The 15,048-nt window shown below is 45.1% G+C and overlaps 1 protein-coding gene across 1 annotated transcript in view; it reads left to right on the forward strand.

Moving 5' to 3' along the window:
* PDE11A (phosphodiesterase 11A) overlaps positions 1–15,048 on the forward strand; it is a 713,048-nt gene that overhangs the window by 635,469 nt on the left and 62,531 nt on the right. The window contains exon 15 of the mRNA XM_088461200.1: positions 306–406. Within this exon, the coding sequence (XP_088317326.1) occupies positions 306–406 (101 nt within the window). The remainder of the gene's footprint in view (positions 1–305; positions 407–15,048) is intronic.

Below are 15,048 nucleotides of genomic sequence, written 5' to 3' on the forward strand. Positions count from 1 at the left end.
TCTCCGCAGATCTGTGGCAGAAGCTACCAGGGGGCTAAAAACATTTCATCCCTTTCTCCTTTAAATCTGGTCCTGCGGTCAGACTGATAATGTACAAAATGTAATATTACTAGTCTGCCGCATAAGGGTTTTTCCAGTAGGGTAGAGCCTTAGGCTATTCATCAGACTCTAGTGATTACGACCTCAAATGCAGCCATATGTTGTTTACTGTTTATCAATAACCTGTCGTTAGTGTCTAGAACAGTCTGTGTCTCAGTGATGTACATACCTTTAGTTATTTATTTCTTGTAGCTTTTGTGTTGCAGGGACACAATATCTTCGCCAACCTGTCCTCCCAGCAGTACAGTGACCTCATGCAGCTCCTCAAGCAGTCCATACTCGCCACGGATATCACGCTTCACTTTGAGTATGTATAAAAAATTTTATTGACACCACACTGAATGTGTAAATGTAACCGATACATGTTTTTTCTATACACATCATGGTCTGTATTACGCAATATGGGTAGTTCACAAATATGGGCTTAGAAAATGGAAAACTAACGTGCATTTTAGTGTATTATTTTTAACGTGTTTTCTGTGCGCCAATTTATGAGATTCGGATACACCAATGCAAATGATTATATTGATAGCGCACGTCGTTAACTCATGAGAAATAGGACCTGCTACTGAATCTTAACCTATTCAAAGTGAGTCTTTTATACTGTACGTTTATTTATATTTGAGAAGTGCAAAAGATAAAAACAAGTTATGATGGAACCCTATAAGTTATTGCATTATAGCCATTTAGGAAAAATGTTTGCCTTCATCTCGCTTATATAAATAGTTAAATGATACTGGCTGAAATGAAATGAAAGGATACAATACTCTACTATTACAGTAAATAGAAGAATACAGCTGCCAGCAGGTGGTGCTGATGAGCAGTTCCGTTGATGTTAGTGCTGGTTGAGTCTCCCATATGCAAAATGCTTGGGACCAGGGGTATTTTGGATATCGGATTTTTCTGTATTTTGGAATATTTGCATACCATAATTAGATATATTGGGAATGGGACCCAAATCTAAACACAGGAACATTGATATAAGCCATGTTTAGTGATACAAAATTTTAGGTTTTCCCATTTTTTTTTTTACCGTTTATTAAATAAAAACTGATTCTTTCATTTCAAACGAGTCCAATTCCCGATAAGAGTCGGCTTTGGCAGGACAATAAATAAAGCACAGGGGCAGACACTTAATGAGGCTGGAGTTAACCTAAGTGGAGACTATTTTGCTCATGGCCGGGGCGGGTCACTAGGTAAATATATAGTGTATATCCATTTTGGTGGAGATTTTTCAAACCTTCAAAAGAGGACAAGTGGAAGTGCTGCCCTTATCATCCAATCAGATTCAAGCTATTATTTATCTAGTACATTCTATAAAATAAAGCTAGAATCTTATTGCTATGTCATCTTTACGTTTGATATGGTAGTCTTTTTTATTTATTTATTTTAAACATAAAGTTTATTAAAAAGGTCACAATAAATGGAAGCAGTGAAACAAAAGACAACCATGAGCCCCCAAACATTATCAAAGGAAGTGGAGGAATTATTAATAATACTGGTCATATACAGACATTCCTCACTTAACAACCAACTCGTTTAATAACCGTTCGGACTTACGACCAGCACTCTGACCAGCTGGAACCCATAGTACAATGACTAAAATGTTATTCTGAATGTCTTTTTTTTATAACTTTAATTGTACTGTACAGTATGTAAGAGTTATGCAAAGTAAAACAGTCACAGTATCAAGTTTGAGTTTCCTTTAGACCTTTTCTTTATTCAGAATACATAAAAATGATTACCTCCTGGCTCCCCGTTTAGTGACCAATTCGTTTAACGACCTAGTCGTAGGAACGGAACTCGGTCGTTAAGTGAGGAATGTCTGTATTTCATTTGGTGCGAGACCCGTAGCAACGGAGCGCCCGTCTCTAGCCGGGTCTCACACATGCACACGTCTGAGCCGGCTCCAGCGTGCGCATGCGCAGTGGCCAAACATCGACCCGCTCACGAGCGCATAGTGCTTGCGAGCGGGTCTGAATCAGGCCTATAGTACCATCTACAGGGGATGTAGTTACGAGACCGGCGGCCGGCCACAATGCTGCCGGTCTAAATCCCGACGGGGGAAGCCCGACAAGGGACTTAAGATAGGTGAAATACCGATGCCTATCTTAATACTGATGCCGGAATCCTGAAGGACGGCTGCCCGAACGAGGTAAGTCCGGGGGCGCCCCTAGCGTTAGCCGTGGGGGGGAAGGTTAGGATTAGGTAGCATAGCGGAATTAGCGTTAAGTTTTTTGGGGGAGGTTAGGGTTAGGCACCACTGGGGGGGTTAGGGTTAGGCACTAAGGGGGGAGACTTAGGTTTAGGCACTAATGGGGAGTGTTAGGTTTAGGGTGCGGGTTGGGGAGGGTTAGGCTACAAGAAGGGAGGGTTAGTGGAGAAGGTTGGAGGGTAAGTATACCATCGGGATGCTGTTGTTGGTATTTTGACAGTAGGCATCCTGACAGCTGGCATTACATACCGATTCCCATCTACAGATGTGTCCTCTTGCATCCTTGCCGCTCTTGCTGCAAACGTGCACACGCATCGCACCATGCGATTAGCTGAGGCTGCGTGTGACACGGTACGCCATGCCACGTGCTGCGTTCGGGACATGCAACCCTATGGAGTCGGCAAACACAGCACACATACCCGTTCGCGGGTGCACGACTCGCACCATGCGTGGCGCGATTTGCTGTGCAAGCGGCAAATCTGCAACTGGACATATCTTTAAACAATGGTTTATAGACGTTCTCTTTTATTTTAACACAAATCGAACTGGAGGCAGCGTTTTCCCAAATCTCTGACCAATCATGCCTATCCAGTGCATCGCCCAAATCCGCCTCCCAAGCCACCTCATGGGGGCGACTCCTCAGTCAACAATTCTTAGAGGATATGGCCACCTCAGATTGAATTACTGATAAAGAGGGAAAATTGTCACCTTGGGAAAGGTCATTTAAATATCTATCGCCAGGGGCGTTTTAAGAGAGGAGGGGGCCCGTGTGCACTCCTCGTGCGGGGCCCCCTCCTCTCTCCCCGGTGGCTGGCAGCCGACTGACGCGGCTGGCCAGCTCCCGGAGCATTTGCAGACTCCGGGCACTAGAGTGTGCCCGGAGTCTACTGCGCATTCGCAGAACATCGGAAAAATGGCGGCGGCCATTTTCCGGTGTTCTGAGCAGCGCCGACACCCGACGCGGGACCACGGACAGGTAAGTTAAAAAAAATATGGGTGCAGGGTGTGCGGTGTGGGGCCCCCCTGGACCTGGGGTCCCTTGTGCCCCGCACACACTGCACCCATTATAGATACGCCACTGGATATCGCCCATCCTCCACGGAGTAAATGAGTTCCTGGACACGCCCGGGTGGAAATCAGGATTGTTAAAAATCTGTATAGTTTGGGAAGGATAAGGAGCAAGAGATATTTCCACTTAGCGAAATCCCAGACTATCAGCGAGTGGGAAACTATTGGGTGAGAGGAGATGGATCTAGGACGACGTGTCTTTTGGAGGCAAAGGAGGGACGACACAGTGGACAACCCCAAACCATTTCCCTAATTTGCTATCCATACCTTTTATGCTCCAGGAGTGCACCATAGAAACGCACTGAGCGAGTTGCGCGGCTATATAATATCTCTTGAAGTCCGGGTTGCCAAGTCCAACACATCGCGTGGAGTGCTGGAGTAGCTTTAGACGTACACAAGGGCGCCTACCTGCCCAAATAAAACGTGAAGTACGAAATTGCAGAAATTTTGAATAGATATGGGGGAACATAGACCGGGAGAGTTTGGAAAAGGTAAAGCAGCCGAGGGAGAAAGTTCATCTTACTTATACTGTATATCTTTTATATATATTTATATATATCCAATAAGTAAGAAGGCAGAAGCTATCATAGATTTCTTATAACGATGTATTAATTTATCTGTGCAGTACAATAAATTAAATAATACTGATATTTTTTTAAATACTGTTTTCTACAAATAAGTATTTTCTTATTGTAAGAAAATTAATGAATAGAAAATGATCGACATGTGCAAAATAATGTTAAATATAACTAGTATAGTAGTCGGTAGCAGAACTATTTAAGGCCTCGTGGGGTCCAGTTCAAGACACTAGTTTGGGGCACTTCCACCCCTATAAAAATTCCCATTCTTTATTCATGGCTGTGTTCTTAGGCAAAATTAGGAGTGATCCCACTCCCTTGGCTGAGAAGCAACCCCACACATGAATGGTCTCAGGATGCTTTACTGTTGGCATGACACAGGACTGAAGATAGCGCTCACCTTTCCTTCTGCGGACAAGCGTTACAATCTGAAAGGGGATTCATCAGAGAAAATAACTCTACCCCAGTCCTCAGCAGTCCAATCCCTGTACCTTTTGCAGAATATCGGTCTGTCCCTGATGTTTTTCCTGGAGAGAAGTGGCTTCTTTGCTGCTCTTCTTGACACCAGGCCATCCTCCAAAAGTCTTCGCCTCACTGTGGGCTCTATTTATTAACATTATTTTTACTAAAATGTTCACATTATTTTAGTTTCACCTAAATTTACTAAAGGGCAATTGGAGTAGAATTCGTAAAATTCTAATCCAAGCCCTAATTATCACATGTTTAGTAAGCAGATCACATTTCCCATAATAGTAATGGGATATATGATCTGCCTCAAATTGTGAAAAAATACAGGGGGAAGCCCTGTGATAATAACGCCACCTGGTGGTGATATTAATCAGGCTTTCCCCTGGTTACCGGACTCCAGGCAGAGCAGAGCCAGGAGCCGGCCCCAGTGATCAGCTTTGTGGTCTAAATGGACCACTCGCTGATCACTGCTAAAAAAAAAAACAAAACAAAAAAACTTACCTGTCCAGGGCCGGTGATTGGTGCTCTGGTGATGTCCTCCGTGGCTCCAGTCAGCAGGTCTCCCATCCTGCACTGTGACCCGGAGCACCGATCACCGAAGGTAAGTGAAATTAAGGGGGGGGGCCACGCATGGGGGGTAGCGGCGGCCAGTCGGCACATGCGCGGGCATCTTGTCACTGTATTTTTTCTGAAAAATACAGTGATAAGGCTGCGGAGGGGATTCGCAGGGAAGAGATTTATCGCAAGCTCTGTCCCTGCAAGGGATTTTTAATAAATCCCTGTGATATTGCCTATTGTCGGTAATATCACACTACAAACTGCATTTTAATGCGGATTGTAGTAAATAGAGCCCTGTGCGTGAAGATGCACTCACACCTGCCTGCTGCCATTCCTGAGCAAGCGTTGCACTGGTGGTTCCCCGATTCTGCAGCTGTTTCAACTTTAGGAGACGGTCCTGTCGCTTGTTGGACGTTCTTGGGCACCCTGAAGCCTTCCTCACAACTATTGAACCGCTCTCCATGAAGTTCTTGATGATCCGATAAATGGTTGATTTAGGTGCAATCTTACTAGCAGCAATATCCTTGCCTGTGAAGCAATGATGACTGCACGTGTTTCCTTGCAGGTAACAATGGTTAACAAAGGCAGAACAATGAATTTCAAGCTCCACCCTCCTTTTAAAGCTTCCAGTCTGTTATTCTAACTAACATTTGAGCGGGCAGCCAATATTTTTTATACCATTTATTTTGGAGATTTCTTCTTGATTGGCAGCTGTACTCTACTAATAGGTTACATTGGTGGCGCTAAAGGACAGCACACATATATATTTTTACAGCTTCTGTTATTCTAACTCAATCAGCATGACAGAGTGATCTCCAGCCTTGTCCTCGTCAACACTCTCACCTGTGTTAACGAGAGAATCACTGACATGATGTCAGCTGGTCCTTTTGTGGCAGGGCTAAAATGCAGTGGAAATGTTGTTTTTGGGATTAAGTTCATTGTCATGGCAAAGAGCGACTTTGCAATTAATTGCAATTCATATGATCACTCTTCATGATATTATGGAGTTTATGCAAATTGTCATCATAAAAACAATGAAGCAGCAGACTTTGTGATAACCAATACTTGTGTCATTCTCAAAACTTTTGGCCTTGGCTGTACACTAGACCCAGGATCCCCTGCCACTGGTGCCTGACTGGGCTGTCTAACAGTCGATCTGGCCTTGGTTGGAAGCACACAGAGGGCTTGATTCAGAGTTGCATGCAGAGCAGCAGCATGCGTGTGTCTAAGGCATAACTATGCATTTATGTGGGTCTGCAGGATATTCAGAGTCACAAAGACATTAACAAGGTTCTTAGAACATATTTGGCCAAAGATGTTTGCCCACCTACCACATAACGGTGAACATCATCAGATGGGTCCCTAACATCCCCAATACTGAGTCTTAGGGCCCCACCCGATGAGGTTCTCTGTGACGTGGTAGGTGGGCAAACATCTTTGGTCAAACATGTACCAAGAACCTTATTATAAAACCATGTTCATTGTTGGAGTTTATTATATATATTTTGATAATCAGGATTCTTAGCTCTTAGAGTGTATATCTGTATTCCTCCCCCCCCATTTTTTCTGCATTAGAGCTACAGGTCTCAGCATGGTAGCATTATTATTATGCTTAAATTAGGATGTGCATCCCAGTCCCCCCTTTTACTCACACAGAAGTTTGCCAGATCTGCTAGTGGTTGAAGGATTTGTGTGTTGTGGGTGTGGAGGTAGAAACGTGGACTATTCAGAGGTGAAAGATTGCAGATGTCCTGTGTTTTCAGGCGGATCCTTTACACCAAGGATACGGATGGTAAATGAGCTACGATAAGTATTGTGTTTGAGGGAGTGAAGGCTGTAGTGTGTTAATGCGTGCGCATTGGCTTCCTGCTATTCCATGTACTGTGATTGCCCTGTGATGGGCACATTTTTTTTTCTAAATTGCCTGAATCGATTTAATAATTTTTAGTTGCTACACATTAGTGCTAAATGTTTCATTGTGTGCAGTAGAACCTGCTAATATGTGAAACAGAGGCAGAGACACCCAAATCGTGACGTATCTTTTGATTAGTGTACTCACCAATTTAAATAAATACACATAACATGTATGTTTTTTTGCCTGATTTACCAAAAATATTGAGTTGTACTGTGCTCCCTGTCAATACTGGCTAGCAGCGATAAGAGTCCAGTCAGTCCTGGACGCCCTTGTGCATGTGTGACCTGGCAAAAAGAATCTATATAATAATTGTGTAAGGCCTGCCCCGTCTTCACAATTTTACATGCAGTGGAAGTCTGGAGCCTGGGCGCCTGCCCCAACAGCTCCCAATGCAAGAGATATGACTGACCTAGACCAGGAGGACAGGCCTACCGGAACAGGGTAAGTACAGTATGGGAGCTGGGGGCGAGAGACCGGGCGGTACAGAGCCACGACAGAGTAGGCCTCCTCCAGTCACTGAGCACACACACGGCCTGTCTCCTCCAGTCACTGAGCACACACACGGCCTGTCTCCTCCAGTCACTGAGCACACACACGGCCTGTCTCCTCCAGTCACTGAGCGCACACACGGCCTGTCTCCTCCAGTCACTGAGCGCACACACGGCCTGTCTCCTCCAGTCACTGAGCGCACACACGGCCTGTCTCTTCCAGTCACTGAGCACACACACACGGCCTGTCTCCTCCAATCACTGAGCACACACACGTCCTGTCTCCTCCCGTCACTGAGCACACACACGTCCTGTCTCCTCCACTCACTGAGCACACACACGGCCTGTCTCCTCCAGTCACTGAGCACACACACGTCCTGTCTCCTCCAATCACTGAGCACACACACGTCCTGTCTCCTCCCGTCACTGAGCACACACACGGCCTGTCTCCTCCAATCACTGAGCACACACACGGCCTGTCTCCTCCAGTCACTGAGCACACACACGGCCTGTCTCCTCCAGTCACTGAGCGCACACACGGCCTGTCTCCTCCAGTCACTGAGCACACACACACGGCCTGTCTCCTCCAATCACTGAGCACACACACGTCCTGTCTCCTCCCGTCACTGAGCACACACACGGCCTGTCTCCTCCAGTCACTGAGCACACACACGGCCTGTCTCCTCCAGTCACTGAGCACACACACGGCCTGTCTCCTCCAGTCACTGAGCGCACACACGGCCTGTCTCCTCCAGTCACTGAGCGCACACACGGCCTGTCTCCTCCAGTCACTGAGCGCACACATGGCCTGTCTCCTCCAGTCACTGAGCACACACACACGGCCTGTCTCCTCCAGTCACTGAGCACACACACGGCCTGTCTCCTCCAATCACTGAGCACACACATGGCCTGTCTCCTCCCGTCACTGAAAGCGCACACGGCCTGTCTCTTGCAGTCACTGAGCACACACACGGCCTGTCTCTTGCAGTCACTGAGCACACACATGGCCTGTCTCCTCCCGTCACTGAAAGCACACACGGCCTGTCTCTTGCAGTCACTGAGCACACACACGGCCTGTCTCCTCCAGTCACTGAGCACACACACGGCCTGTCTCCTCCAGTCACTGAGCAGGTTTAGACGGTTAAAGAGAGCCATCCTTTAGAGTTTCTATGTGAAAGCCTAGAAGTGTCTTTCCTTGTTTTTTACTGTGCATACCAATGACTATGATGAAAATCACTAGTTAAATGTGGAATATACATGCTTCCTTCAGCTTACCATTTATCCCCCTCCGAGTCCCTTAATGTCCTCGTCATGCCATGAATCTGAATGAGATAAATTAATTTTGTTTTGTGCTTATGACTTTGAATCCTATTAACAGCATTTGTAATATGCATTTGTGTTACATTCCCGTTTGCCCCACTCACGCTGCATAAGCCTCTTTTATTGTATGCCAACAATCTCTGTATTAGCCAGAGTAATGAAGAAAAAAACTCTAAATTCAGTCCGAAAATTGCAGCGATTTGCTATGCGCTGAGACAGCCTGCTTGTCGTTTGAGTGGTTTTTACATTACACACATGGATTATGCCAGCGTCAAAACATCATTCAGTTGGCACAAGATTATTCATTTTTGTAAAATATTCCCAGATACATATATTTTGTTATGGTAGTTCAGGTGTATACATATCTGCTCAGGAAGGAGGAATATAAATACTGTCCTTAAAAATAGATTGCACTCGAATCTCGTGATGCTGTTTATTTGATTTATTTTTGCTTTGTTTTAAGGTAAGACTCAACAGTATGCAGCATCGCAACAGACTATTTTCATGACCGGAGAGTTACTCGCTACTTCCCAACAGCGTCAATTTAATATGAAATTTTCTTATTTATTAGTTTATAGGGATCAATATGGGTTTCTTTTAGTAGCACTTTTTTTTATCAATTCTATATATAAAAAAATAGTAAAGGTAAAAAGAAAATACGTTTCCACTTATTATGACTTTTACTTCATTTAGTAAAATAATTTTATCAGCTACATCTCCCACGTGCAGTGTTACAAATGCGTGCACTTTACTGTAAGTTTGTTACTGTGAAGCCTGAAGGAAAGGTGTATGTTTTTTGTTTTCTTTTTAACAGATTTATTTTAATTGTTGTTTATTCATTTTAATCTGATTAGGATAAAGACCGTTCCCTTTTCACTGAACTAACGCATTCACTGTAAACTGGATCTCACTGAATTTTGCATTCGCAAAATTCCCAATATGGATATTGATCGTCCCAAACCACTTCGCTAAATCGTACTATATTTATCATGGCGGCAGTAAGGCACCAAAAAGTATCATTTATTATCGCCACATATAAGAAATTATTTAGGTCTGTATTTAAAAATATAAATCTCTTGCTGGGACAACAGCTATGGTAGCAGCCTGTCCAGACGAAGAGACCTGCAGTAAAATGATAGATGTCTCTATGCATGTCTCTATAGATGTCTATATATGTGAACATTTACCTGCACGTGTGGAAGGGACCAGGATCATCCTCTCTGAGAATTTTGTGGAGTAGGCTACAATAGGCAATGCCATCTAGTGATGGCAGTGGCTATATGGCACAAGCTCCAGAAAGTTACGATTTCCTGTGCTTGATGTATGCGGCCATATCGCATATAGAAATCTATAGGGACTGCTGTGCCGAAGGGATCCTAATCATACATATGGGGATCCTATAGAGATACAATAAAACCCCAGAAAGATGCATTTAAAAAATAAAAAAAAAATAGCAAAATTAGTTTGATACATTTCACCCTATTTACAGTATATACCTTACAAAATTTCCAGTTGTAAATAAAGTCAGAATGTAGGTACAGCACAGACGGTGTAATGGTTAGCATTACTTCCTCACAACACTGAGGTTGTGGGTTCGATTCCCACTACGGCCGTAACTGTGTGGAGTTTCTATATTCTCCCTGTGTTTGCGTGGGTTTCCTCCGGGTACTCCGATTTCCTCCCACACTCCAAAAATATACTGGTAGGTTAATTGGGTCCCAACAAAAATTAACCCCAGTGTGTATGTGTGTGAGCATGTGATAGGGAATATAGAGTGTAAACTCCACTGGGGCAGGGACTGCTGTGAATGGACAACTCCTATCATATAGGTACAACATGCTGACAGATTATACCACTGGAGCAGCTGGGAGGTATACTCCTATCATATAGGTACCACATGCTGACAGATTACACCACTGGTGCAGCTGGGAGGTATACTCCTATCATATAGGTACCACATGCTGACAGATTACACCACTGGTGCAGCTGGGAGGTATACTCCTATCATATAGGTACCACATGCTGACAGATGGCACCAGTGGAGGTATGTTCCTATCATATAGGTACAACATGCTGACAGATGGCACCAGTGGAGGTATGCTTCTATCATATAGGTACCATATGCTGACAGATGGCACCAGTGGAGGTATGCTCCTATCATATAAATATCGCATGCTGACAGATGGCACCAGTTGAGGTATGCTCCTAAACATATAAATACCGCATTCTGACAGATGGCACCAGTGGAGGTATGCTCCTATCATATAGGTACCACATGCTGACAGATGGCACCATTGGAGGTATGCTCCTGTCATATAGGTACCACATGCTGACAGATGGCACCAGTGGAGGTATGCTCCTATCATATAGGTACCACATGCTGACAGATTGACAGATGGCACCAGTGGAGGTATGCTCCTATCATATAAATACCGCATGCTGACAGATGGCACCAGTGGAGGTATGCTCCTATCATATAAATACCGCATGCTGACAGATTACACCAGTGGAGGTATGCTCCTATCATATAGGTACCACATGCTAACAGATGGCACCATTGGAGGTATGCTCCTGTCATATAGGTACCACATGCTGACAGATGGCACCAGTGGAGGTATGCTTCTATCATAAAGGTACAATATGCTGACAGATGGCACCAATGGAGGTATGCTCCTATCATATAAATACCATATGCTGACAGTTGGCACCAGTGGAGGTATGCTCCTATCATATAAATATTGCATGCTGACAGATGGCACCAGTGGAGGTATGCTCCTATCATATAAATACTGCATGCTGACAGATGGCACCAGTGGAGGTATGCTCCTATCATATAGGTACCACATGCTGACAGATGGCACCATTGGAGGTATGCTCCTGTCATATAGGTACCACATGCTGACAGATGGCACCAGTGGAGGTATGCTCCTATCATATAGGTACCACATGCTGACAGATGGCACCAGTGGAGGTATGCTCCTATCATATAGGTACCACATGCTGACAGATGGCACCAGTGGAGGTATGCTCCTATCATATAGGTACCACATGCTGACAGATGGCACCAGTGGAGGTATGCTTCTATCATATAGGTACCATATGCTGACAGATGGCACCAGTGGAGGTATGCTCCTATCATATAGGTACCACATGCTGACAGATGGCACCAGTGGAGGTATGCTCCTATCATATAAATACCACATGCTGACAGATGGCACCAGTGGAGGTATGCTCCTATCATATAGGTACCACATGCTGACAGATGGCACCAGTGGAGGTATGCTCCTATCATATAGGTACCATATGCTGACAGATGGCACCAATGGAGGTATGCTCCTATCATATAAATACCATATGCTGACAGATGGCACCAGTGGAGGTATGCTCCTATCATATAAATATCGCATGCTGACAGATTACACCAGTGGAGGTATGCTCCTATCATATAGGTACCACATGCTGACAGATGGCACAATTGGAGGTATGCTCCTGTCATATAGGTACCACATGCTGGCAGATGGCACCAGTGGAGGTATTCTCCTATCATATAGGTACCACATGCTGACAGATGGCACCAGTGGAGGTATTCTCCTATCATATAGGTACCACATGCTGACAGATGGCACCAGTGGAGGTATGCTCCTATCATATAGGTACCACATGCTGACAGATGGCACCAGTGGAGGTATGCTTCTATCATATAGGTACCACATGCTGACAGATGGCACCAGTGGAGGTATGCTCCTATCATATAAATACTGCATGCTGACAGATGGCACCAGTGGAGGTATGCTCCTGTCATATAAATACCACATGCTGACAGATGGCACCAGTGGAGGTATGCTCCTTTCATATAGGTACCACATGCTGACAGATGGCACCAGTGGAGGTATGCTTCTATCATATAGGTACCATATGCTGACAGATGGCACCAGTGGAGGTATGCTTCTATCATATAGGTACCATATGCTGACAGATGGCACCAGTGGAGGTATGCTCCTATCATATAAATATCGCATGCTGACAGATGGCACCAGTTGAGGTATGCTCCTAAACATATAAATACCGCATTCTGACAGATGGCACCAGTGGAGGTATGCTCCTATCATATAGGTACCACATGCTGACAGATGGCACCATTGGAGGTATGCTCCTGTCATATAGGTACCACATGCTGACAGATGGCACCAGTGGAGGTATGCTCCTATCATATAGGTACCACATGCTGACAGATTGACAGATGGCACCAGTGGAGGTATGCTCCTATCATATAAATACCGCATGCTGACAGATGGCACCAGTGGAGGTATGCTCCTATCATATAAATACCGCATGCTGACAGATTACACCAGTGGAGGTATGCTCCTATCATATAGGTACCACATGCTAACAGATGGCACCATTGGAGGTATGCTCCTGTCATATAGGTACCACATGCTGACAGATGGCACCAGTGGAGGTATGCTTCTATCATAAAGGTACAATATGCTGACAGATGGCACCAATGGAGGTATGCTCCTATCATATAAATACCATATGCTGACAGTTGGCACCAGTGGAGGTATGCTCCTATCATATAAATATTGCATGCTGACAGATGGCACCAGTGGAGGTATGCTCCTATCATATAAATACCGCATGCTGACAGATGGCACCAGTGGAGGTATGCTCCTATCATATAGGTACCACATGCTGACAGATGGCACCATTGGAGGTATGCTCCTGTCATATAGGTACCACATGCTGACAGATGGCACCAGTGGAGGTATGCTCCTATCATATAGGTACCACATGCTGACAGATGGCACCAGTGGAGGTATGCTCCTATCATATAGGTACCACATGCTGACAGATGGCACCAGTGGAGGTATGCTCCTATCATATAGGTACCACATGCTGACAGATGGCACCAGTGGAGGTATGCTTCTATCATATAGGTACCACATGCTGACAGATGGCACCAGTGGAGGTATGCTCCTATCATATAGGTACCACATGCTGACAGATGGCACCAGTGGAGGTATGCTCCTATCATATAAATACCACATGCTGACAGATGGCACCAGTGGAGGTATGCTCCTATCATATAGGTACCACATGCTGACAGATGGCACCAGTGGAGGTATGCTCCTATCATATAGGTACCATATGCTGACAGATGGCACCAATGGAGGTATGCTCCTATCATATAAATACCATATGCTGACAGATGGCACCAGTGGAGGTATGCTCCTATCATATAAATATCGCATGCTGACAGATTACACCAGTGGAGGTATGCTCCTATCATATAGGTACCACATGCTGACAGATGGCACAATTGGAGGTATGCTCCTGTCATATAGGTACCACATGCTGGCAGATGGCACCAGTGGAGGTATTCTCCTATCATATAGGTACCACATGCTGACAGATGGCACCAGTGGAGGTATTCTCCTATCATATAGGTACCACATGCTGACAGATGGCACCAGTGGAGGTATGCTCCTATCATATAGGTACCACATGCTGACAGATGGCACCAGTGGAGGTATGCTTCTATCATATAGGTACCACATGCTGACAGATGGCACCAGTGGAGGTATGCTCCTATCATATAAATACCGCATGCTGACAGATGGCACCAGTGGAGGTATGCTCCTATCATATAAATACCGCATGCTGACAGATGGCACCAGTGGAGGTATGCTCCTATCATATAAATACCGCATGCTGACAGATGGCACCAGTGGAGGTATGCTCCTATCATATAGGTACCACATGCTGACAGATGGCACCAGTGGAGGTATGCTCCTATCATATAGGTACCACATGCTGACAGACGACACCAGTGGAGGTATGCTTCTATCATATAGGTACCATATGCTGACAGATGGCACAAGTGGAGGTATGCTCCTATCATATAAATACCGCATGCTGACAGATGGCACCAGTGGAGGTATGCTCCTATCATATAGGTACCACATGGTGACAGATGGCACCATTGGAGGTATGCTCCTGTCATATAGGTACCACCTGCTGACAGATGGCACCAGTGGAGGTATGCTCCTATCATATAGGTACCACATGCTGACAGATGGCACCAGTGGAGGTATGCTCCTATCATATAGGTACCACATGCTGACAGATGGCACCAGTGGAGGTATGCTCCTGTCATATAGGTACCACATGCTGACAGATGGCACCAGTGGAGGTATGCTCCTATCATATAGGTACCACATGCTGACAGATGGCACCAGTGGAGGTATGCTCCTATCATATAAATATCGCATGCTGACAGATTACACCAGTGGAGGTATGCTCCTATCATATAGGTACCACATGCTGACAGATGGTACA

This window comes from Taudactylus pleione, unplaced genomic scaffold (assembly GCF_031769625.1).
Source record: "Taudactylus pleione unplaced genomic scaffold, aTauple2 ptg001027l, whole genome shotgun sequence".
Taxonomy (NCBI): domain Eukaryota; kingdom Metazoa; phylum Chordata; class Amphibia; order Anura; family Myobatrachidae; genus Taudactylus; species Taudactylus pleione.